A 23,096-nucleotide genomic window follows, 5' to 3' on the forward strand; every position below is an offset into this window, starting at 1 on the left:
CTTGCATTATGATATTAATTGTAAATTCTGAGCGTCTTGGTGATGTTTGCTGCCCAAGCAGCAAAGCGCTGCTCGGGCCTAATAATTGTTATCCCAGCTTCTAAAAATTTACAGCAACTCATGTTGTTTTAGAAAGGTTCTTTTATTATTTTCTTAGTTTTTCTGTCTCAAAGTGAAAAATAATAATGTTTGCTCTGTGTACAACATATTAAACATTAACACATGACAATGAGTTATTTATTTGACGTCGATAAATGGTTCTTCATGGAGAGCTTTAAAAAGTTTTCCATGAACCTTTCAATTTTTATGTAAATGAGACTTTTAAAATACAAACAGATAAGAAACAAAAGTCAAATAGATTATATCGGCTCTTATCTCTTATAGAAAAGCTTTTGTTTCTGCCCATTTGCATCACAGTCAAAGATAAAAGCAGACCAGATTTTCTGAAAGTTACTCCCTCAAACTGGCTTTCTGACTCATCTTAGCAAAAACAGACAAGACAGTTAAGCATTTGTGCTTAGTACTAAAGTCCAAAGTTTAGATGTAGTATGCTTTGATCTGTCCTTTAACATTCCTTCTCATTATCTTACTGATAAGGAATGCTTTTCGGTAAGATAACTGCTTACTGAGAAGCAGTAACTGCTTCTCAGTAAGCAGTTATCTCTGCTTCTCTTACAGACATAACTAACAGCTAATAGTTATCTAACAGCTATTAGCTGTAAACTAACAGCTAAGCTATTTAGTTTACATAGCTTAGTTTTATGTAAACTAAGCTATTTACATAAAAGTTCTTGTTGCTACAGCTTTCACAGCCAGAGTTTTGAATCAAAGGCATTTCCCTTTAGATTCAAGTGAAACCTAGAACATTAATTGTTCATTTACAGTTTGCAAAATTCCTTTAAAAAGTTAAAGAACTTGATAAACTAGTTGTAGTAAAAGGCGTGTTCAGCAGGTTAAAATGAGACGTCTGGTTGCCCGTTCACTTTTACAACCAAAAAGTTGTAACAAACTTTTATAATTTGTTTGAGTAAGATCAAGACCATTTTGGTCTTTGTTTATCCATTTGTAATGATTGCATATTGGATTTTTTGTGCTTGAGACAAATCTGAGACATTTAAATTTTGGAATTAGTTGACACCAAGTTGAAGGCTAATACCATGTTAAAGTTATTAGCCACACTTTTTTTCAAACCCAAATTTAAAATAAATTGTATTAGATTGCTTTCTTTAGTATTAACTTATTGTAAAATGTGAAAACACTAATCTTATTTGAAAGCTTAAGTTTGTTTCACCAATATAAGAAAATCAAAAACTTGGTTGAGCATTTAACTTCCATGAAATATATATATATATATATACCAACAACTGAGACCATAATGTTTTGTTTGTTTTGACAAAAAATAGTCCTAATGAACTGTGTAGGATATTGTTTAATCGAAATATGTTGTTAGTGTTGTAACCTTTAAATCTGTTGGTTACATATTTTTTCTCATCCTCTATTCCTCTGTCAGTGTTATCTTGCTCAACTACTGTGGGATGTTAAGGTGTTTTTATTTGCAGAGGTTTGGGTCACATTTTAGCATTTCATTTAGATAAGCACAGAAAGACTGCATTTAAACATTGCATTTAAATCACAAGCACAACCAACGTGCACTCTGAAAAAATATTGCCACAGTCATTAAATATGCAGAGCAAAAACCTCCCCCTACTTTATGTTTAATGCACTTACAGTATATTAGACAAAGCATTTCTACTAGCCCTAAATGGCTTCAACACAACTTTTAAACACTTTTTTTTTTAACATTCTGGTCTTTTAAGTTGTTCTATTTGTTGCTTTTTCTGCATTGTGTGATTGAAGGTTTTCTAATTTTGTGCATTGTAATTTGTTCATTGTGATGACAAACAATTGGAGACTGATAAAAATGATATTGTAATTAATGAAACTGATATGTTTTTAACTAAATATTGATGCTACATGTGTGTTCTGTGTATTACTTATTTGTTCCCCTGTGTTACATGCAGTGGACATGATTTGAAACATTTTCTAGGAATGGTTGGTTACTACCAATGTTTCTGCAAAAACTTTGCTATTGTGGTTACTCCCCCTACAGCTTTGTGTAGCCCTGCAGTCCCCTTGGTGTGGACCAGTGAGTGTCAAGAGGCTTTCAATGCAGCTAAATCTCTTCTCTGCAGTGCTCCAGTCCTGGTCGCTCCTGATGTCACTTAGCCATTCAAGCTGGAAGTGGATAAAGGTGCTGGTGCAGTACTACTTCAAGATGGTGAAGATGGGGTGTGTCATCCTGTAAGTTACTTTTCTGCTAAGTTCAAAACTCACCAGATGAATTATTCCACCATTTAAAAGGAAACTCTTGGAATGCTCTTGGCCTTACAACACTTTGAGGTGTATGTTGGTTCTTCTTCTCCAGTGACCGTGTTTACTGATCATAACCCCATTGTGTTCTTGTGACAGATGTACAACCACAACCAAAGGTTGATGCGCTGGTCGTTGATGGTGCAGCGATTTAAACTCATAATTAAGCACAAGAAGGGTTCGGAGAATGTGGTGGAAGATGCCTTATCCTGTGTACATGGTTGGTCCTAGTTGGTAGAGGTTGGTGTACTATTTGGTATTATTTTTATTTATTCATTTTATTTCTTCTCAGGGCTTGGATTTTATGGGAGGCGGTGTTACATGCAGTGGTGGCTGCATGTAGGATTTCAGGTTGCTGCTGAGCTCCGGCAGGTTAAGCAGGCCCAGCTGGTTTCACCCTGCCTCTTGATTAGCAGAGTATAAGTCTAGCTGGGAAACTGATTTCAGGGCCTCTTGGTCAATTGGGCAGCCTGTGTGTGGCAGCTTTGCGGTGCTGTGATGGAGGATTTGTTGTCTGCTAGAAACCCTGGTTTTTGTTGTTGTTCTTCCCTTTCTTTTCTTTAGGTTCTCATTTTTTTTGCCTTTAAGATTTTTTCAGATTATTCTTGAAGAATGAAACTTTAACTTTACCCTCCTGGTTTTGTCTCTTAATTTTTCCCTGGTTTATCTATTGTTACAGCCCCCCTCCAATATCCCTAGACTACCTTGGGGGTGTAACACCCTGTAATAAGATTTTGATTTAGAGCTAAATATGCAATAAGAAACCAAATGAAAGCAACATCTGTTTCATCTAACAGTATATTGAATTTGCATGTTGTTTCTATTTGTTGAAATCAATGGATTGAAGAACATTCAGTTGGTATGTGCTTTAACAATGCTGAACACAGGTGGTCAGGCAACAATTCAGCTCTGTACTTTGCCAAACATGACACATAACTGTCAGATACTGCATTCCAGGTATTGTGTTAAACATCAAGCTATTTTCTAAATGATGAAATGAATGGTCTCATAATGTTGCCAAAAGTTCAGCACCGGATAATATGCAAATAAGTCTTCCTTTTGTTGACTTTTTACAAGACCGCCCTACTACTTGTAGAGTTCTTGCTAAATCCTTTTTGTCTGTAAGAAGGGATTTTGATCAAATAACTATGCAGAGAAATTGTTTTACATCCAAGATATGTTGCTTACTCTAAATGTGGTTTGGTGTGAAAAACGGTGAAAAACCATCTTTGTGTTAATTAAGTAATAAATTAACATGCGCTCAGTTTGTTTTGTTGTTCTGGGAAAAACAATTGTAAACAAAAATCTTGGTTTTTGTTATTATCACTGTGTCATTCTGCAGTGACATGCAGGTGTTACTGATGTTATCTATCTCTCAAGATCCATATCTCACGTTGTGAAAGTCCCCACATTTACGTAAGAACAGGAAAAACACTAAAGATGAGAGGTGGGAGGTTTACTTTCCATGTACGGTAGTTTCATTACCATAGCTGTTCCTTGGTACTTAACAAACACTCCCATTGAATACGTGTATATATACAGAAAACAGTGGTGCTAAGTTGCATCAACCCAGCAGCTCTTCAGGGAAACTTTGTGATCTCATTAGCAGAGGTAAGACTAATACATTCAAAAGTTGCTGAAAAACAAAAACAAACAAGAATCTTCTATTTGTAGTTGTTATATCAAATTGAATTTGTCTATTTCATTGTGATCCAGTGTCTTTCATCAGTTTGTCTGTAAAACGTTTTGTTAGTTATCAGGACAATCCTTTTGAATTGTATTGCAATGAACTAGAGCAACCAACCAATCAGTGTTGATGATGATTGTTTTTCCCCCTCTTGACATCAAGGTGGATCAATTTTCAACAGCAAAAATGTTGGATTATAAAGTAACTGTGTACACTGCTAATCGCGCCGTTGCCACCACTTTCAACAATGTCTACATTAAGCTGGTTGGAACAAGAGGGGAAAATGAACGCAAGCTGCTGTTGAGCTTGAGAGGAGCTTCAGCATTTGTCAAAGGAGCTGTAAGTCTGAAAGATTGAGCTTCAAATTCAAATGTAGAGCAGCTTTAGACCAAGAATCACAAAATAACTGTCACTTATTTCACAACAGGGTATGTGTAATGATATAAAGTCACCGCATTGTTTTATATAATGCATCCCGGAGAAGTACAATGCAGGGATTTGCAAAAGTATTAAAGGTCACTGAACTTTTCACATTTTGTCATGCTACAACCGCAATCTTCATTATATTTAATTGGGACACACCAACACAAAGTAATGTATAATTGGGAAGTGGACAGAATAGGATATATAATTACAAAAATGTTTTAAAAACAAAATGAGAAAAAAGTGAGTCATGAATTTGCACTCTTAAGTCAAAACAACTTCCATTTTCTGTAACTACAGCTGGTATTATTTTAGCATATGTCTCTGCCAGCTTTACAAATGTACAGGCTGATATTTCTCTGTTCTTATTTGCAAAATATATTTGAGGTTTACCGTTGTTGACCTCTTGCTATAAGTATGCACTTGACGTCTTTTTATGATTTCAAATTGTTGTTTTTATTGTGTTAGGTGGCATCTTTTACAGTTTCCTCCCCCACGTCCCTTGGAAAACTGGTGCTGGTAGAGCTTGACAAACAGCCTCTTTTGCTGTTCCCAGAAGATTCTTGGTTCCCAGCTAAAGTTGAAGTCAAATCCCCAGGGGGAGACATTTACACCTTCCCCATCTACCGCTGGATTACTGACAGCAAGGTGCACCGCTTCAGAGAAGGAACAGGTCCGTCGAACAGCCGCAAATTCTCCTAAAAGCTTGGTTCTGTTAAACTAGAGGAAGACAGGAGCAAATTAATACCAACACATCATCACATGATATTTTTCCTCTCTTTTTTCCCAGCCTTGAAAGGGTTCGACGATGACCATCATCTTGGCAGATACAGCCGGGAACAAGAGCTCGAGCAACGTCAGAAAGACTATTGGTGAGAAATCAGAGTGGCAAAAACACAAAATCCCCTTTTCCCTGTCTGAGTTTATGTTTACGAGTGCATCTTAATAACTTGGAAGTAAATGTACTTCAGCAATTCAATATAACACTGAAACTCGTTATATTATAAACTTCAAATTTATAGACAGACAGGCCTGTCAAACTACTAAAATGTTTAATCACGAGTAATCACAAATTGAGCACAGATTGTTTTTCAAATGTTCTTAATCTACTTAAGAGAATATTTTGTGCGTTTCCTCCATAAGCATTGGGGTGGACAAATACACTTCTTTTATGCATATGATTGCAACAATACCAAACATGACAAATATTATTCAGAATATTCTACAGAAAAAAAAAGAAACTATAAAAGGTACCTCTCCAAAAAATTGTCTAAAGTACAGTATTCGTACGCAATTACGCCTAGGTAAGATAAAAGTGTTTTACCTGTTATGGTGAAATATTAAGGTTCACAAGACAACAGACTTTAAGTGGAATTAAAAGAAGGAAAATAATATAAAGTACACTAAATATAATGTAACAATGTAACACAAGATTGCAAATAAATCACACATTTCTAAAACTGAGTGGCACCATTAGCAATGCCCGCCAGTCGCCATGGCAGCACTTCTTACTCTTAACTCTCCACCAAGCTAAGAGTGGCGAGCAAGAGCTGGGGAGGGACGGAGGGCTGTGGTAATATACCAAAAGTGACAAAGTTGTACCAACCCGTACAACCAATAGGACAATTCAAATGTCTAAGAACCGTTTGACCGAAGAGACCAGTAGTGTGACGATTTTAAGCAAAATAATGCAGAACTAAAAGAATTGCACAAAAATGTCAAAATTCTCACAGAAACATAAAGACAGAAGCCCAGATAACTTATTTAGATAGGTTATCAGCAAAAAATGTTGATTTGGGTGTGAGCTTCACTTTGATTACCTTTTTGATGAAATTCCAATTTACTAAGTGCTGGTGTGTTTTGTATTGAGAAACAAAATCATTTTTTCCATCTGTACTAAAAATAAAACAGCAGAGAAATTCTATCTTTTTCTCAGCTGGGATGTGTATGTGGAAGGAATTCCTCACTGCATAAAAGCAGATGGCCCATTCTCTCTACCTGCTGAAGTCAGATTCTCCTTTACCAAGCAGACTGAATTTCTGTTCACAGCAAGCACAGGGTAAACTCCTAATAGTCTGATACACAGATGCCTTTGATTTGAGATTTTTATGTCACATTAACTTTTTGTTTTTTCTTAACTAGACTGGCAGAGCTGAAACTGAAGAGGCTGGCTGATAAAAAAACAAACTGGAAGAACATTGATGATATCAACAGAGTTTTTTGCTGCAAACAGTCTGATATATCTGGTATTGACAACCTGCGCTAAAGTTAATCCTACTAAGCCATGAAACCTGTTAAGACTGGGCTGTGGGTTTAATATTTGTTGTAATTGTTTGAGTTGCATTTTGTAACCAAAAGTTCCTTGTAAAAAGAACACAGTGACACTTTTGTTTTGTGGTGATTTGGATGAAAATGTAAAATAATTCTCCTTGACACAATGTATTCACAATGTATTTTAGAATGTTTATGCTTCAACAACAACAAAAAGATCAAAGTGCTCTCATGGCCTGCAAAAAATTCAGCTTGCTCTTCCACCATTTTTGAAGGCTGTATTTATCATTTCATTTTTATTTTTAAACAAATTTATTGTGTTTTTTGGGGAAGAATTGTGTTTTTTTTTTTTGTTTTTTTTTTTTACAGACTATGTCCAAAAACACTGGATGGAAGATGCATTTTTTGGTTACCAGTTTCTAAACGGGATTAATCCCATGCTGATTCGCCGCTGCACCATCCTGCCTGGCAACTTTCCTGTTACTGACAAAATGGTTTTCCCTGATGGTTGTTGCAGCTTGGCAGAAGAAATTAAGGTAATTGTCTGTATAAAAAAATATAGCTATCTCTAAGTAGATTTGAGGTTCTTGCATCTTTAAATAAAATTGTTAACATTTTCTTCAAATGTTAAACAGAAAGGCAACATATTCCTTTGTGACTACAAGCAAATGGATGGAGTGGAAACAAACACCATCAATGACGAGAAGCAGTACCTGATGGCTCCACTTGTCTTGCTCCACAAAACTCCAGATGATAAACTCATGCCAATTGCTATTCAGGTGAGATTAGCACTCATATACAGTAATTAAAGTACACGAATTATTAAGTATTCAATTAAATGTCTTTTTTTTGTACAAGCCAAAAGATTAAAGTTTGGCAGGAACCAGACAGTTGGGCATAACATAAACTTTGGGAAAATATTTCACAGAAAGAACCAGGCTCTTAAGACCAAGCAACCATTGATTAGGTTGAGTTTGGAACCCAAAACATGCACATCAATGTCTAACACTACAGCCATTCAAGATAAAAGTATTCATTGCAAAGTTGCCATTTTCAAATCAAGTTCATAAGACAAACATTTTCATGATAACTGCCGGAATGAGGAGGAAGTGAGGAGAAATGTTGTCTGATCACAGCTGGAGGACCCACCAGGATAGCTGTCTGGTAAGCCTTCTGTGATAACACTGGTCTATCAGTAATTCATGACCACTTGTCACAAAACCTGTAATTTAAAAGATTTTTTTTTAAATATGTAAAATTCGGACAGTGTCCAGTATTCAGATTATTTTGTGACTAGCATTGTTACTCTGGTGTTAACAGGTGTGCAGGTGTTAGCATCTTCAACGGTACAATACATTGTTTTACGCAGTGACTTTGTAAAACATTGCAGCAGTGAATGGATGCAGTTAAAAGTTTTTCTTTTCAATAAATTGATCAGTCAGTGTGAGAGGGATTTACCCCCTCACTAACATGTGCTGTATTTTTGTACTTATGCTCTAATTAACTTAATTAATAACTGTATTTTTGTTTGGGGAAAAGTTTAAACCTGCTGATTTATAAGATTTTCTTCTGATCACTCTCTACTTCTCAGATATTAATTCAACACATTCCTGTTAGAGTGGTCTTTTTTTATTTAAAACAAAATTATTATTATTTTCTTTCTGTTTTAGGGATACATGACTCCAAAGGACCTTTTGTGTTAAAAAAAAAGTGTTTTTGAATCCTGCATCTGCTTTTAAAAACAATTGCAATTCATGGATCCTTCACACTATCAACATTTTTTTTTTGTTTTCTGATTCTGAAATGAGACATTTGCACTTTTAGCAAGACATTGATGCCTGATGGCAACACTTACTGTGGGGTTATAAGTTTGTGAATTAATCAAGCCAATTTTAAATGTAGAAAGAACAAGAACAAGATTGACATCCAAGTTGTGTATTTTGAAAAGAATTGACATAAGTCGCAAGCCAAATTCCTTTCTTAGAAAGTAGACTTGTAGAAAAACTTGGAAGTCAGATCAGACAAAGATTATAGGTTTATCACTTCAACCACCAGTCTGGTTTGTTCATTTGTCAAAGGGTTATATCTTCAAACACACACGCCTATCTGACTACTGGTCTGTTTAATCTGATTTTAGACTATATTAAGTTAAATTTTGGATTAAGTTCAAGCTCTTCACAGAGGTTCTCAAAAAAAAAAAAAAAGAGTCAGCAGAAAAAATACTAAACAATTTCAGAAACATTGTTCATCTGTATGATTTACCTGTAATCAAATAAATGCCTATACTTTATTTAAACTCTGATGTAGCTGAAGCAGAAACCAGCAGAGGACAATCCAATCTTCTTGCCATCTGATTCCAAGTATGACTGGCTGATGGCAAAGATTTTTGTCAGAAGTGCAGATTTCAGTGAGCATCAGCTCAACGTTCACCTGCTGTGCACTCACCTGCTGGCTGAGGTCTTTGCAGTGTCACTGTTGCGCAACATGCCCATGGTGCATCCTCTCTACAAGGTAACTGAAGCTGCAGGTTCCACTGTGTTTATGCCTATACTGACAGATTCTCATGATGATGCAACATGTAGAAAACTTGAGCTATTCATTTGTTAATTTGACTCATTCTGAAGTTTTGACTGTGTGTTATTGTAATTCAGAATACGTTTTTTTATTTGCAAACTGTTCTTGTTATAACCAACAGTGTTTTCTCCTTTTTCAGCTTCTCATACCTCACACTCGCTACACTCTGCAGATCAACTTTTTAGCTCGGAAAAGTCTCATATCTGAGGAGGGTGTTTTCACCAAAGTAAAAAAAAAGAACTTTACTCAGAAGGACATCATTATTTTTAATTTTGAATGACAGTGTTTGTCTTTACCTTTGACTTTACCTTTCTCTAGTTTTCAGCTTCTGGAGGAGAGGGTATGATGACAATACTAAGGAGATCTCTGTCCTCCTTAACATACAGCTCCCTCTGTGTGCCTGAAAACATTGCTGAGCGCGGACTGAAGGACGTACCAAACTTCTACTACAGAGATGATGCACTCAGAGTGTGGGATACTATCAACAGGTATAATAGGCTATTTCCATTTTGCATCTTACATTATGCTACTTTAGCTGTTAATGACAAATCGTCAGATGGCTTATTGTGCAAAACTTCCACATTTCTACTTATTAGGATTATGTATAAATGTGTTAGGAAGAGAAATGGGTAGCAATTATTTTTTTCTGCCTTTTGTCTGAGCTGCTTTTCAGACTGCTTTGTTGTTTATACTGACTAAGGCCTTCCATTTTGGCTTGCAAAACAATCATGTTTGTACAGAACAACATTAATGATTATACTGTGACCCAGGAAAAAAAACTTCTCCAGCAACTACAGATGGGTAGAGTTATGTCTGGGGCTAAATAAAGCTTTGTTAAAAAATTCAAGAAAGATTTTAGTATATTTCAGTTTTTTTTCTTTCTTTAATCCTGTCTCATGTTGAATTTAAATCAGCCCAAATTTAAATCAGGTAACTTCCTCTGGTAACCATCTTGACTGTTGTCCTGTATCATTTATGGTCATTTTGCTCATGCAAATAATTTGTGGTATTAAACAAATCTGTGATATTTAAAATATTAGAAATGTAAATTATTAGAAAAGAAAAAAGATATCATAAATTCAGTAATATTCCTGAAAAAAAAAATCATGAAAGGAGAAACACGCTTTACTCTTACTGGGCATGTATTTAACGTGTTTTACAAAATATTTCTGTGTCTGAAAGATTTGTGCGGGGTATCTTGAGCTACTACTACAAGACCAATGCTGAAGTTCAGCAAGACTCTGAACTTCAAAAGTGGATTTTGGACATTTATGAACATGGATTCCTTTCCCAGCCTTGCTCAGGTATACATTAAAGAAAATAATACGGCTTGATAAACATATTACAGATCTGTATAATGGAAGCATTTGGGTTGCAAAGTGATGCTGCTGGTAGCACTGTTGCCTGGTAGCAAGGACGCTCTGGGTCCCAACCCAGAACATTGCACGTTTTCTCCATGTATGAATGGATCTTCTCTGGGTACTCCAGCTGCCTCCTATAAGTCAATTGACTATTATGTTATTTAGTCTCTAAATTACCTCTAGATATGATTGTGTGTGTGCATGGTTGTTTGTCTTGTGTGTCCCTATGTTGCCCAAAGACTGCTGGAGATAGGCACCAACCACCCCAACCCTCACCCACTTACTGACCTACAAGAACAAGTGGTTAGAGACAATCGGTGGGATGGGATGGACGGTTAAGAATTGATCAAACATCGAATTTTTTAATGTTAAGTTTACTTTTTGTAATTCTCAGGAATCCCACAGAAACTTACCACAGTGGATGAGCTCATCAAGTTTGTCACCATGGTAATCTTCACCGGCTCAGCCCAGCATGCTGCTGTGAACAGTGGACAGGTAAGGGTTTGGGATTTAGATATGATTTTCTAAGATTTAGATATGATTTGTATTATTTGCACATGAATTGAAGCTCGCTGTGCTATTTCAGAGTAAATGAATACAAAGCCATCCATTGATACTGTATATAATGCTACAAATGCTAGGACATAATTCAAATTCACCAAACATGGTCTTCAAATCACACAGTTTTTTTGAATACAGACTTTCCGTTGCCCCAATTAAAATGAAGGTTGTGTCTGGCAAAAAGAAATCTCCATGGAGAAATGCACAAACAGTTAGATCAGCAAGACAACTGCCGTAGGGCAGAACGAAAGAGGCGTAAAACTCAACTTCACGTTTATTATGACATCTATAAAGAAAGACTACGTAACTATCATTTAACACTAAAACATGCAAGAGAGGCTTTCTTTGCAGATGTCATAAACAAAAACATTAACAATGCTCGAGCTTTATTTGCAACAGTTGACAGAATCACAAACCCTCCTACAACGTTACCACCTGAATTCCAATGAATTGCCGCTTGCAACCAGTTTTCCAGCTTCTTTTCAGAAAAAATTTTAAAAAATCAGAGGATTAATCTGCACATCCACTATAAAGCCAGTACCAATGCTGTGCCCAAACAAAGCAAATACAGGAAAAATGACCCAATTCCAACTACTTAATTATAAAACCCTACAGGAAACCGCTAAAGAGCCGCGGGTTGCCGACCCCTGTCTTAACTGATCTTCTGCCAGGCTCCTATAGTGAGTCAATAAATGCAGGAGTAAAAACACCTTTCATGATCCTTCAACGCATGTGGCTCTGATAAGGTATACTGTCTGTGGTATGCAGGGATATTTGTATCCATATTATTTTTGAATTATCAATATAAATGTGTCTCAGGTCAATATCAAGGAGCACCTTCTACCTTGATTCTATTATTAATGTACATTTTGTTAAGATAGGGTAGGTTGTCATATCAAGTTTAATATATTTAAAGGTTGGTTGTAAAAAAACAACAACAAACAAACAAACAAACACTATTTTAAACCATCTAAAGGTTCAAGCATTCATGGCCTGAATCCAGTCAGCAAACTGTCTAAAGCTATCAGTCAGACAACTACACCTGTAATTATAACCATTATGCTTTAAAGTTAATAGAACTGTATTTTGAAATTCCACAAGCAAAAGAAATCAATAACAAACTATAATACTCATTTCTATACTGCAGTTTGACTTTGATAGCTGGATGCCAAACACTCCAATCTCCCTGCAACTGCCACCTCCAACCAAAAAAGGGGAAGCGACTGAAAAAACAATGCTGAAAACACTGCCAGATGTCAACACCACTGTTCAGGGCATGGCCACCCTGTGGCTGCTCAGCCAGCAGTCCAGTGACTTTGTGAGTGTTCACACTTCAGTGTGTTTTGCAAACATATGGTCAAGCTTTATCAAGAACATTTGAACAGGTTCATCTCAATAAAGCAGAAAATAATTAAAAAGTGAATCCATTTCAGTTATTCAACTTTAAAACCAAAAACTCATATATCCATACATTAATTACACAGTCTAATGTATTCAGCGCATTTTGATGAGTATGCCTTACAGCTATTGAAAACCCAAAATTCAGTTTCTTTGAAATCTTAAATATTACATGAGATGGATACATACGGAAGAGGATTAGGGCCACCGAAAAAAGAAAAAAAAAAGAATTCTGACTTTAAACTCAGAATTCTTTTTTTCTTTTTTCGGTGGCTCTAATCCTCTTCCGTACATACAAATGTATTTGTAGTAAGGAAATGTTATGAAGTGGAGCTTGGAGAATAAAGACTGATGATTTGACAGCTTTCCATCAGATTGAAGGAGAGTTCAGTCAATCAATCGATTTTATTTAGAAAGCATCCTTCATACTAAAAGCAGCTCAAAATGCTGTGCAGATCAATAAAACAAACCCACAAAACAAAACAAACAATTAACCATCCCACCCTAAAATTCTGTCAAGAAAATGTCCATGTATTAATTGGTCTATGCAACTTTGAGAAATTTCCTTTTGGATTTTCTGTAGCTTCAATCCATTGACAAAATGAGCAGAAATAAATGGTTGAAATAGATCACTCTGCGTGTAATGTTTCTTTATAATATATGAGGTTCATTTTTGCAATGAATGACCTAATGAATTAGGTTTTTCATGGTTTTCTATTTTCTTGAGATGAACCTGTATATAAATAAGGTAAAATGCTACTATGCAACTCCATGGCTTCTTCATGGCTCTATATGTTTCCACAAGTAGCCTACATTTTTCAAACATTTGCATCTCGGTGGCAGAAAAACTAAGTGTCATTGATTTCACCAGGTACCTCTTGGTCAGTACCTCGAGAACCACTTCAGTGAGGAGACTCCACAGCAGATGATAGAGAACTTTCAAAAGGAGTTGGCAGCATTGAGTGCAGCAATCAAAGAGAGAAACAAGACTCTGGAAGTACCGTACAAATACTTGGATCCAAAGGAGGTAGAAAACAGTGTGGCTATTTAGGAAAGTAAGAGAAGTTTCCTCTCAGTTTTCTTAGTTAATAATAATCCCACACTGATGTGCTACACGTTATTTTGGGGGCGTGGGAGGACATGATAATTATTTTCAATTTTATTTCAGTTTAAATGTATAATGCAGATTTGAGTGCAATGTTATTATTTGGGATACATGCAGAGATATACGGAGTCAGGCGAATGAGTGTACCAATGGAGTTTGTATTTTCTCTTTTATTCATATGGTAATGGAATAATATTCTGCACCAAAGAGAATATCTAACATTGTGTTTTGGAGACATGTCTTGCATAAGAGATGTTTGCAACAGAAAACAAATCTTCCGGGTTTATGATCAAGTACTAAAATGAAAGTATCAACATTTTAGAAAATGAGTTTCTCTAATTTGTTGCTTAAAAATATCTGTGTAAGAATCTTTGGCAAAGTGCAAATAAAAATGCTTTTAAGCAGAAAACAATTATTGTGCATTTCACTTACACTTTTTAGCCAAACAAACAAAATCAAGAAGAATGATTGATTTTGTTCCATTATGAGAAGTCAAGCTTATTAAATTATTTACTGTGTTAAGAGAAAAGCCAGCCAAGATCACATGGCTGGGTTTTAAGAAACAAAGTCAACCTCAGAAAAGCACAACATTTTAGATAAGTTTATGTTTCCTATCAGAACCTAGAAGTAAGGAGACTTTTAATTGTGAGGTAAAACCAGATAAAATAATAAATACTATTTTTAATGGGTGTGAACATGAAAAAAACCCACCTTGCATTTATTCAGGCTGACAGTTCAAATTCAGTGGGAGAAGTGGAATGAGTGGATTCAGAGCGAAGGCATGTGATTTAAAAAAACTTTCTGATCAAGTACTCAATAAATTCTCAAAAATAAAATATATATACAGCATAGCTATATGAGACTTTTTTGTACGTCCTGACAAGATACACATGTGTACCAAGTTTCATAATTCTAGCTTAAAGCATGGCTTGGGGCTGATCATTTAAAATATTCTAGGTGGCGCTGTAGAGAAATGAGGCCACGCCCACCAAATTTTGCTATGGATTCCTGTCGGCAGTTGGATAAGGATGCAACCTAGTGAGTTTGGAGCAGCTCGGCCTGAAACTGTGAAATTCAGAGCCAAACTTATGGCAACGACGTTACAGGTCACTTAGCCACGCCGCCACGCCCAGCTGCTCCATCGAAGCCGGTCGGGGTTGGAATCCACAACACACCAACATGTCTTCTGTCTCTGGACACAGTTTCATGTTGATTAGGTCAAAGGGGTAAGATAGCGACCGTTCACAGTAAAACATGACACTTCCTGTTCTCAGGGGGCGTGGCCTAAGTGATGTCATCATTTGACCATTGGGTATTGTAGGACACCCGATGATGATCAATAACTGAAAGTTTGGTGTCTCTGTGTGTTTTAGTGTAGGAAATACATATTTTATTTTTTCCTGGCTGTTACACAGTCGATCTCTGTCATTTGTAGGGCAAGGCTGCCCTCTGGTGTCGAATTGCTGAAATAGTTTCTAAACAGCGACTTAGTTATTGAACATTGATGTTTCATGGCGAATAGTCAAAGTTTGACACTTAGCCACGCCCACATGCTTTGATGTACAAGACATCTTTTGATAACCTTTCACCTTTGATGCCTCAAGACAGTGCTGAGTGATTCTCAAGTCTGTATTTGAAAAACTGTAGGAGGAGTTCGATCAGATGCGGCGTCTATAAAAAAGAGAAAATGAAGGCTTTGATCCAAAATGGCCGACTTCCTGTTGGGTTTAGAGCATAGCTATATGAGACTTTTTTGTTTGTCTTGACAAGATACACATGTGTACCAAGTTTCGTAATTCTAGGTTAAAGCATGGCTTGAGGTTGATTTTTTAAAAATATTCTAGGGGGCGCTGTAGAGAAATTCGGCAATACCCGTCAACGGCTGTTATGGGTTCCTTTTCGGGGAAGGATAAGGATGAATCCTAGTGAGTTTGGTGCAGCTTGGCTCGAAATTGTATAATTTAGAGCCAAACGTATGGCAATGGCGTTACAGGTCACTTCGCCACGTCGCCATGGCCATGCTCACCATTGAAAACTCTTGGAACTTTAAAGCAAGTGAGACCAACTTCTTATCTGTCATCCAACACAGAATCATCTTGATTAGGTAAAGAGAGCCATAGATGGAACTTTCCAGGGAAAAAAATAGCACTTCCTGTTCTGAGGGGGCGGCGCTTAGATGACGTCATACTATGACGATATAGGATCGTCAGGTGTCCCACCAGGATCACTCATGCCAAGTTTGGTGCAGCTCGGTCAAAACCTGTGGAATCTAGAAGCAAACGTATGGCAACGGCGTTACAGGTCACTTCGCCACACTGCCACGCCCACCTGCTTCATCGCAGCTGGTCAGGGTTGGAATCCACAACACACCAACATGTCTTCTGTCTCTGGACACAGTTTCATTTTGATTAGGTCAAAGGGGTAAGATAGCGATGGTTCACAGTAAATTGTAGGATACCTGATGACGATCAATCACTGAAAGTTTGGTGCCTCTATGTGTTTTTGTATAGGAGATGTAACAGTTTCATGTTTCATGGCGAGTAGGTGAACTTTGACCCCTGCTAACTCCCCTTCAGCATGCTCAAAAACTCACTGTTTTGATAACTTTTAATTGGCCATTCCTTATGATCAGACTGACCAAGTTTGAAGCCGATCAATCGAAATCCCTAGGAGGAGTTCAATCAAATACGAAGGCTGTAAAGGTCAAAAATGGGGTCAAAATCGGAACTTCAATCCAAAATGGCCGACTTCCTGTGATACTTGCACTATGATATTAATTGTAAATTCTGAGCGTCTTGGTGAGCTATGTCTCTATGATGAAGTAAGGGATTAGCAGAGGGTCTTTTGAAAATTGCTAGGTGGCGCCGTTGAGCTGTTTCTTTTGCAATTTTTGCCACAACCTTAAAATACGTAAATTTGAAACAGGCTAAATGCGTCCGCCAAGTTTGGTGAGTTTTTGAATATGATAAAGCCCCCAAAAAGCCATTTCATTTGTAGGGAAGAAAAATAATAATAAACAGCCTGATGAAAACAATAGGCCTTCGCAGCGCTTTGCTGCTCGTTCCTAATAAACAGCACAAAAACAATAGGCCTTTGCAGCGCTTTGCTGCTCGTTCCTAAAAAACAGCACAAAAACAATAGGCCTTCGCAGCGCTTTGCTGCTCTGGCCTAATAAAACAGTACAAAAACAATAGGCCTTCGCAGCAAAAAACAATAGGCCTTCGCAGCGCTTTGCTGCTCGGGCCTAATAAACAGTACAAAAACAATAGGCCTTCGCAGCGCTTTGCTGCTCGTTCCTAAAAAACAGCACAAAAACAATAGGCCTTCGCAGCGCTTTGCTGCTCTGGCCTAATAAAACAGTACAAAAACAATAGGCCTTCGCAGCAAAAAACAATAGGCCTTCGCAGCGCTTTGCTGCTCGGGCCTAATAAACAGTACAAAAACAATAGGCCTTCGCAGCGCTTTGCTGCTCGGGCCTAATTAAAATCAAGAAAACCATGCATAAGGACAAGGTGGTCCCTAGTTGGATTTGGTACTGGGCCATCTTGGGCTGAAAGTTGATGATGTATTTTTTTTATCTATTTATTTTTTAATTCTGTCATCAGAGCTCCTGCATTATGTCCAGGACACTCAGGTGAAGAGAGTTCCCTGATAACGACTCTGTAGTCAGTTTAATCCGCTGTGTGAGGGACCACCACTGGTTTGTTGTGTGGGGTATTAATTGTCATCAATTGGAATTCATTGTGACAACTATAAATCCAAATTTGTATCATGATACAAAGTTTAACACGATAATTGATAAACAATACGATAAATGCCCACCCTTATGAACAAGTGTACTAAAGTTTGCACTCTGTTCCTTTTGACTCATTCAATAACCAATCATGTGTTGTAATAGCATCCTCTCTGATAAGGCTGTTTATTAGGCATCACTATGCCTAAGTTATAGCCACATACTTTGTTCTCCAAGCTTACATATGTTAGCGCGTTTAGAGGAAGCTGTGCCGTTTAGTGACAGCAGGAGGGTAACTGGTGACAACGATGAGCGTGCGAGAGCTTCCAGTAGGCAGTCACTGTTCTGCTGCATTACTCTTCAATGCAACTTCTTTCCGTTCCTCCTCACCCTCCCTCGTCCCTCTGCGCTGAGTAGTGATCTCCGCTCACTCTCGCTGCCTCTCTGTGATCCAAACTGCCACAGCGAATCTCTCTCTTCCATCAGCTTTTCTTTCTCCCCCTGGTGAGGATGACATCTCCAAATTTGATGAACCAGCGAAGCTCTCATTCTGGCAGGAGGCTTCCGAGGGAGACCCCACATGAACGGGCTCGTGGGACGAGGAGGAGCCACGTCTAAGGAGCTTCGTGGAAAACCTGTCGGCTCTGGACGGCGCTGGGTAAGTGCTCCAGCATGTTGGGATCGTGATATGATGGAGGCTGAGCCTAGAGTTGAGAATTTGTACAGTGACGATGTACAGTAAAGTCGGGCAGCAGCGAGCCTATGCAGCAGCTGTACCTCACTGAGCAGGGCTTATAGCACTAGTCTTGGTCACGACACTGAAATGCTGTCTCTGTTTGCCCATCTGTCCTCACCGCTGATCACACACTCATGCAGATGGATGTCACTCCCTCAAACCGTGTTCAAACTCTCCGTTTTTTGGTTGATACTCATAATCTCTAATATGAGCTTTTATTTCTCTGCAGAATTATGATTAATTCATGTCAGACTGAGGAAGTTACATGTCAAACTTTACATGATGTGAATGTGGGTGTTCCAGATGATTTTAAGAAGTTCAGGTTCACAGATCCGACAACAAGAAGAAGGGTAAAAATTACAAAGTCAGTAAAGAGAAAAGCATAACAAGATAAAGACTGTGGCTGGAGAAAAGTATCGCTATGGAAACAGCAGGCAAGGGAAGAGGAGAGGTGAAGGAAGCTTGCTGAGTTTTTTTTTTCTTTTTTTTTTTCCCTGGCATCTGTTCAGCTGGATCAGGAAATACATTTCTGACAGGACTTTTTCACACAGAGCCAACTGGATATTTATTAAAAAGAGGTGAAATATAATGTGGAATTCATACCATGTAAAGAAATATGCCATAAATTCTGTGTGTGCTTATTCTGGCAATGAGGATTCCATCTAGAAATGATCTGATGACAGATTTATAGCTTTTGATAAACCAGTTGTAGGTAAGTAAGGATGGCTACTCGTTAACATGTTCATCTTTTGTCTGACTGACTTGTAAATGATAAAAAAAATAAGCAATAATGGGGAAAATACATCTACCTGAGTTCAGTCTGAAGGCAAACCTGACTTTTTGCAGAACCAGTCTGTTATGGTGTGAGCAGCAGCGATGTGAGAGAGAGATCTCCACTGCTGCATATCCGCAAGTGTCGTTCTCCCAAAGCGCTTCTTCAGAAGCCCACACCGATCATCTTTGTCATCAGGGTTTGTGATATAATGATAGGCTGGATTTCTGAAGAGCTTTTCCAGACACTCTGCATACTTTTATAGATTGCGATATTCACTCAGCTCAGCCACGTCAAAAATAAATAATACTTTGGCGTCGAAACGTTGAAGTGGCTCTCTGCAGCACCGCCAGGCTCAAAGTGTTTGCACTCTAACTTGTTTTCTGGGACGGTGGCTGTAAAGGAGCACAGTCATTGGACTTCATGGAGATTAAAAGTCAATCAGCTGTCAGAGGCTCATTGTGGCTGTAGTTCTGGCTGAAGACAACCAAGTAGAAAGCAACATACTCTTACGGCTTGTCATAACATTGATTTTAGCTTCCTAGATAACGTTTATTTGTTTTGATACACTTTTGTATCTGGTGAAAATCAGCTCCTTGTCCTACGCTTTGCTTCATCCAAGTCTTCTGGACCCTGGGCTATTGAGAAATGATTACTTCCAGAAGGCGTAGACTCTGTTGATGTTTGAAACGACTAGATTTTTACTTTAGCTTGACCATTTCCTTCTTACACAAATCCACTTGATTCTTATTCCGCTTCACAGCTCAGTTCGGGCTTTCTCCCATCGAAGTGGATTTGCTAACCGAGCCAATCAGCGACCAGAAGGAGAAGTTGTGAACGATGACATTGATTTTCTGCGCTGTTTTAGAATTGTAGTCTGCCTGTAGTTTTAGCAATGGCAGAGGAGAAAGTGAACAAAGCCGTTCAGTTGGCCACTCTTCCAAATATTGAATTAACATCTTGCTTGGCGCAGCACTTCTCTCTTTGCAGTGGAGGATGATTGTTTACAGCACACACAATCTGCGGTAAGCTTCTTTGCGTCAAACTGCCGTATTGCAGTTTGACGCAAACTGCAATACGGCAGTTTGCAGTTTGCAAAGTTTGCAGACTTTGCAAAAGTCTGCAAACAATCACCACCCAAAATGGTGGTGATTGGGTGATTTTACCCAATCACCACCAAACGTTGGTGATTGGGTAAAACTTCATACCCCAGAGTCCAGGCCTCCAGGTAGCAATAGTTTCTCAATAGCAAAGAGCTCAGACCCTCTGGACACAAAGTGTAGATTGAACAAGGTGCTGGTTTTTTACCAGCTTAGATTTTAGCCAGTCGTTAATGTTTTGCCAAGCTGAACAGAATAGCTGTTAAAATGCAATGAAATATCCTAAACATTCCTCTTTCTCCAACTTTAACTGTTTAAGATTTGAAAGTGTGACCAACATGGAGTGAGTGGCTTCATGCACATCCTCTGCTGCCATTGCTAAAACTACAAGCAGACTAAAACTCTACAACAGTACAGAAACTTCTAGTTTGTATTCAGAACTTCTCCTTCTGTTCATTGATTGGCCCGGTTGAAATTCAGCTGGAGAAGTTAATTTCAATGGGAGAAGTCCCAGAAAGATCACTAAAGGGAGATGAGAATTGAGCTGAATTGCATAGGAAGGCTAGTATATTTTATCATGAGAGTCAAATAAAACTTGGAGAATATGGTGGCGGTTTACAAGTGTTTATTGCTCAGGATATTAAACATTTTTTCTTGTTTTTTTCTTCATGGAGTAATTTAAGTATAGCAGGCCAATTTACTATGTTAATCAGTCAGGCTGTCTGTTCCTGTTGTCAAACTTAAGAGGCAATTTGTTATTGTTTTGCCAAATGTGGTTTTATAGCAGCATTACCTAAATACAAGGGCTGTTGTATTGTCGTATTACCGAGTAAGTAACTGTAACCCCAGTACTTTCCAGTAAATGTAGCCCACAGTCTACATTTACCATCCAGTTGCTTAGCTCCCCCTGCTGGTTTTGTCAGGCGTCAGAGTGTGTGAATTCAAACAGGAGAAGTTGCACCAAGATAGACCTTGAAAATTAGTGTAACACACTCATCATTAAAAAACAATTTCACATTTTTCACTGTTTGTGTCTGAGCTGGGAAAATATTTCATGCACATTGTAGGTGGTTGTAAGTAGATCAGCAATTAACGGCCATTTCCGTTGCTGCTTTGGAGGCATCATTAAACCTGGCCCTTGACCATTGCGTGCTGACTGCTGAAGAAAAAAAAATAAGTATGTGCTAAGCGTAATAACTCCCTGGTTATTCACTGATTTCTTTCTAAAACATTCAGGGACATAATCTAGGTTTTTCGATTTCAACGCCGTTACCGCCTGGCAACATTTTTCTGACAGGAATGAGTAAATGAAGTGTAACTGATAAAATAATTACCAGTGCCTAGCACCGCTCAGTCTATTTATAGTTTATAACTCTAAAACAGTTGATGCAGAATTTAGAAACACAAAGCAGGAGTCCATGGTATAAATCGGAGGTCAGGTCAGTGTAGGAGGATTTAACTGGAGGCGGGCCCCCAAATAAGATTCAGCTTAGAGCCATAAACAGCTCTGGACCAGCTGTGGGGGCTGATTTTATTAGTTTCTATGCATGCAATAACTTGTGCTTATTTTTTTCTTTGGTGACCTGAAATTTGTCTAAGCAACAGAATATATATATATATATATTTTTTTGTAAGGCAGCCTGATCAGGTTTGGTGAAGGGGTAGCAACAGGTGGGGAAAGAGCAGCTTTAAATTGCTCTATGCTCCTTAAAACTCTGGCACTTCCTGCCATATATCAATAAAATGATTTTAACCAACTGGAATGTGTGACAGAAATGGCAAATCACATTTTCGCAGATTAACTTGTGTTAGATGCTTTTGGTAAACTTAACCATATTGATTAGTAGCTTTGAAGATTCGTCTGTCATGATGTTTGTGGCAATGATTTTTACCCCTATGCAGAACAGGCGGAGGTGGTGAGTGGATGGTTAATAATTTAATTTAAAAAATAATGAAACACTTACAAAGCAGCAAGAAGAGCACAGAAAGCAAAAGCATATGGAGACCGGGTCCATGAGGCAAATGGAAGAATCCAGCTAGAATTGAATGAAGGAGATGTGGTTAAATACTGGGAGTGTGATTGCTGGAATAGTGGACTGGGACTGATTATTGATCAGCTGTGAGGGTGGAGGAGAAGGCAGGCTGAGGGAGGAGAGAGAGAAATGGCACAAGAGAGCAAGGAGCAGCAACATGGGAGAAGGGAAAAAGTAAATCTAACAATAACTAAGAATTACTGAACACAAGGAATGAACAACAGGTCTGACCAAAACACACAAACAACTACATAAAGACAGAAACTCAGGCTACTCATGAATAAACAAGGAAGTGGAAAGTAAACACAAAAAACCAAAGGAACCCAGGATCCGGACAACAACCTCCAGTACCATTCCCTACTGAATGGCCTTCTCCAGGCTAGTCCTTGTTGTTCCGACTGAATAAACATTGTAAGCTTGAAAGTTAAAGATGGCTGCTGGAAAATGTTGTGTTAGACCTTGGAATTTTGGCAGCTGAGGCCCGAGGACACCTGGTCTAGTAATTTGTCTTTGTCCACTGTAAGCAAGAAATGCCACAGCTTGTGCACAGAGGAGGTTCAGAACTACATGAAAGCTTGATTTTTAGAGAGGAATCTGTGCCACTACAGTGTTTCAACAAGTCTGTGATTCACTCCTGCCCACAGCCCGTACAGTAGCACTGGCCCTGGTCATCCAGACTGAATGTAGAGCAGCACAATGACTAGGATGCAACCTCTCTCCACTCCTCCTCCTCTTCAAGAACTCTGACTCACAGCCCAGCACATTTTAATCAACCCACGAAAAAAAAAAAAAAAAAAAAAAGCTCCTCGACTGAGATGGAGCCCATAGTTCTTCTGGAAATGTGACTGTTCTGTTCTCGGTGCATTCTGATGACAAAGGAGTAAAATCTTTCAAATAGACTGCGGTACCGAGCTAACTCGGTCATTTTCTGGATTTAAACGTGTCTGAGTTCACTTTTGCATTAAAATAGTC

At 38.1% G+C, this 23,096-nt stretch overlaps 2 protein-coding genes across 8 annotated transcripts in view; both read left to right on the plus strand.

The window, feature by feature from the left end:
- The first annotated feature begins 3,844 nt into the window (after positions 1-3,844).
- Positions 3,845-14,165, plus strand: LOC116729360 (arachidonate 15-lipoxygenase B-like). Its single transcript, XM_032577839.1, has 15 exons — positions 3,845-3,981; positions 4,220-4,396; positions 4,949-5,153; positions 5,271-5,352; positions 6,417-6,539; positions 6,623-6,726; positions 7,121-7,287; positions 7,387-7,530; positions 9,059-9,262; positions 9,465-9,551; positions 9,644-9,813; positions 10,508-10,629; positions 11,081-11,181; positions 12,395-12,565; positions 13,517-14,165. Exons 2-15 carry the CDS (start codon positions 4,244-4,246, stop codon positions 13,694-13,696), a joined length of 2,013 nt encoding a protein of 670 aa, XP_032433730.1. The 5' UTR covers positions 3,845-3,981; positions 4,220-4,243; the 3' UTR covers positions 13,697-14,165.
- A 3,657-nt stretch (positions 14,166-17,822) lies between these two features.
- Positions 17,823-23,096, plus strand: part of citb (citron rho-interacting serine/threonine kinase b) — a 65,812-nt gene continuing 60,538 nt past the window's right edge. For 3 of the 7 annotated variants that reach the window (XM_032577822.1, XM_032577820.1, XM_032577823.1), the window contains exon 1: positions 17,824-18,141. The gene's annotated coding sequence lies outside the window, so the exon portion shown is untranslated. Of the gene's footprint in view, positions 18,142-23,096 lie in introns of all 7 variants that reach the window. The other 4 variants (XM_032577818.1, XM_032577819.1, XM_032577824.1 and 1 more) reach the window with 2 other exon arrangements.

The sequence above is a fragment of the Xiphophorus hellerii genome, chromosome 12, assembly GCF_003331165.1.
Source record: "Xiphophorus hellerii strain 12219 chromosome 12, Xiphophorus_hellerii-4.1, whole genome shotgun sequence".
Taxonomy (NCBI): domain Eukaryota; kingdom Metazoa; phylum Chordata; class Actinopteri; order Cyprinodontiformes; family Poeciliidae; genus Xiphophorus; species Xiphophorus hellerii.

Bases quoted from the DNA above. Each gene is read 5' to 3' on its own strand.
- LOC116729360 (XM_032577839.1), top strand. From the start codon at position 4,244: ATGTTGGATTATAAAGTAACTGTGTACACTGCTAATCGCGCCGTTGCC. The intron at 9,263-9,464 runs GTAACTGAAGCT...CTCCTTTTTCAG, and splicing joins TGGTGCATCCTCTCTACAAG to CTTCTCATACCTCACACTCG. The intron at 12,566-13,516 runs GTGAGTGTTCAC...TGATTTCACCAG, and splicing joins GCCAGCAGTCCAGTGACTTT to GTACCTCTTGGTCAGTACCT.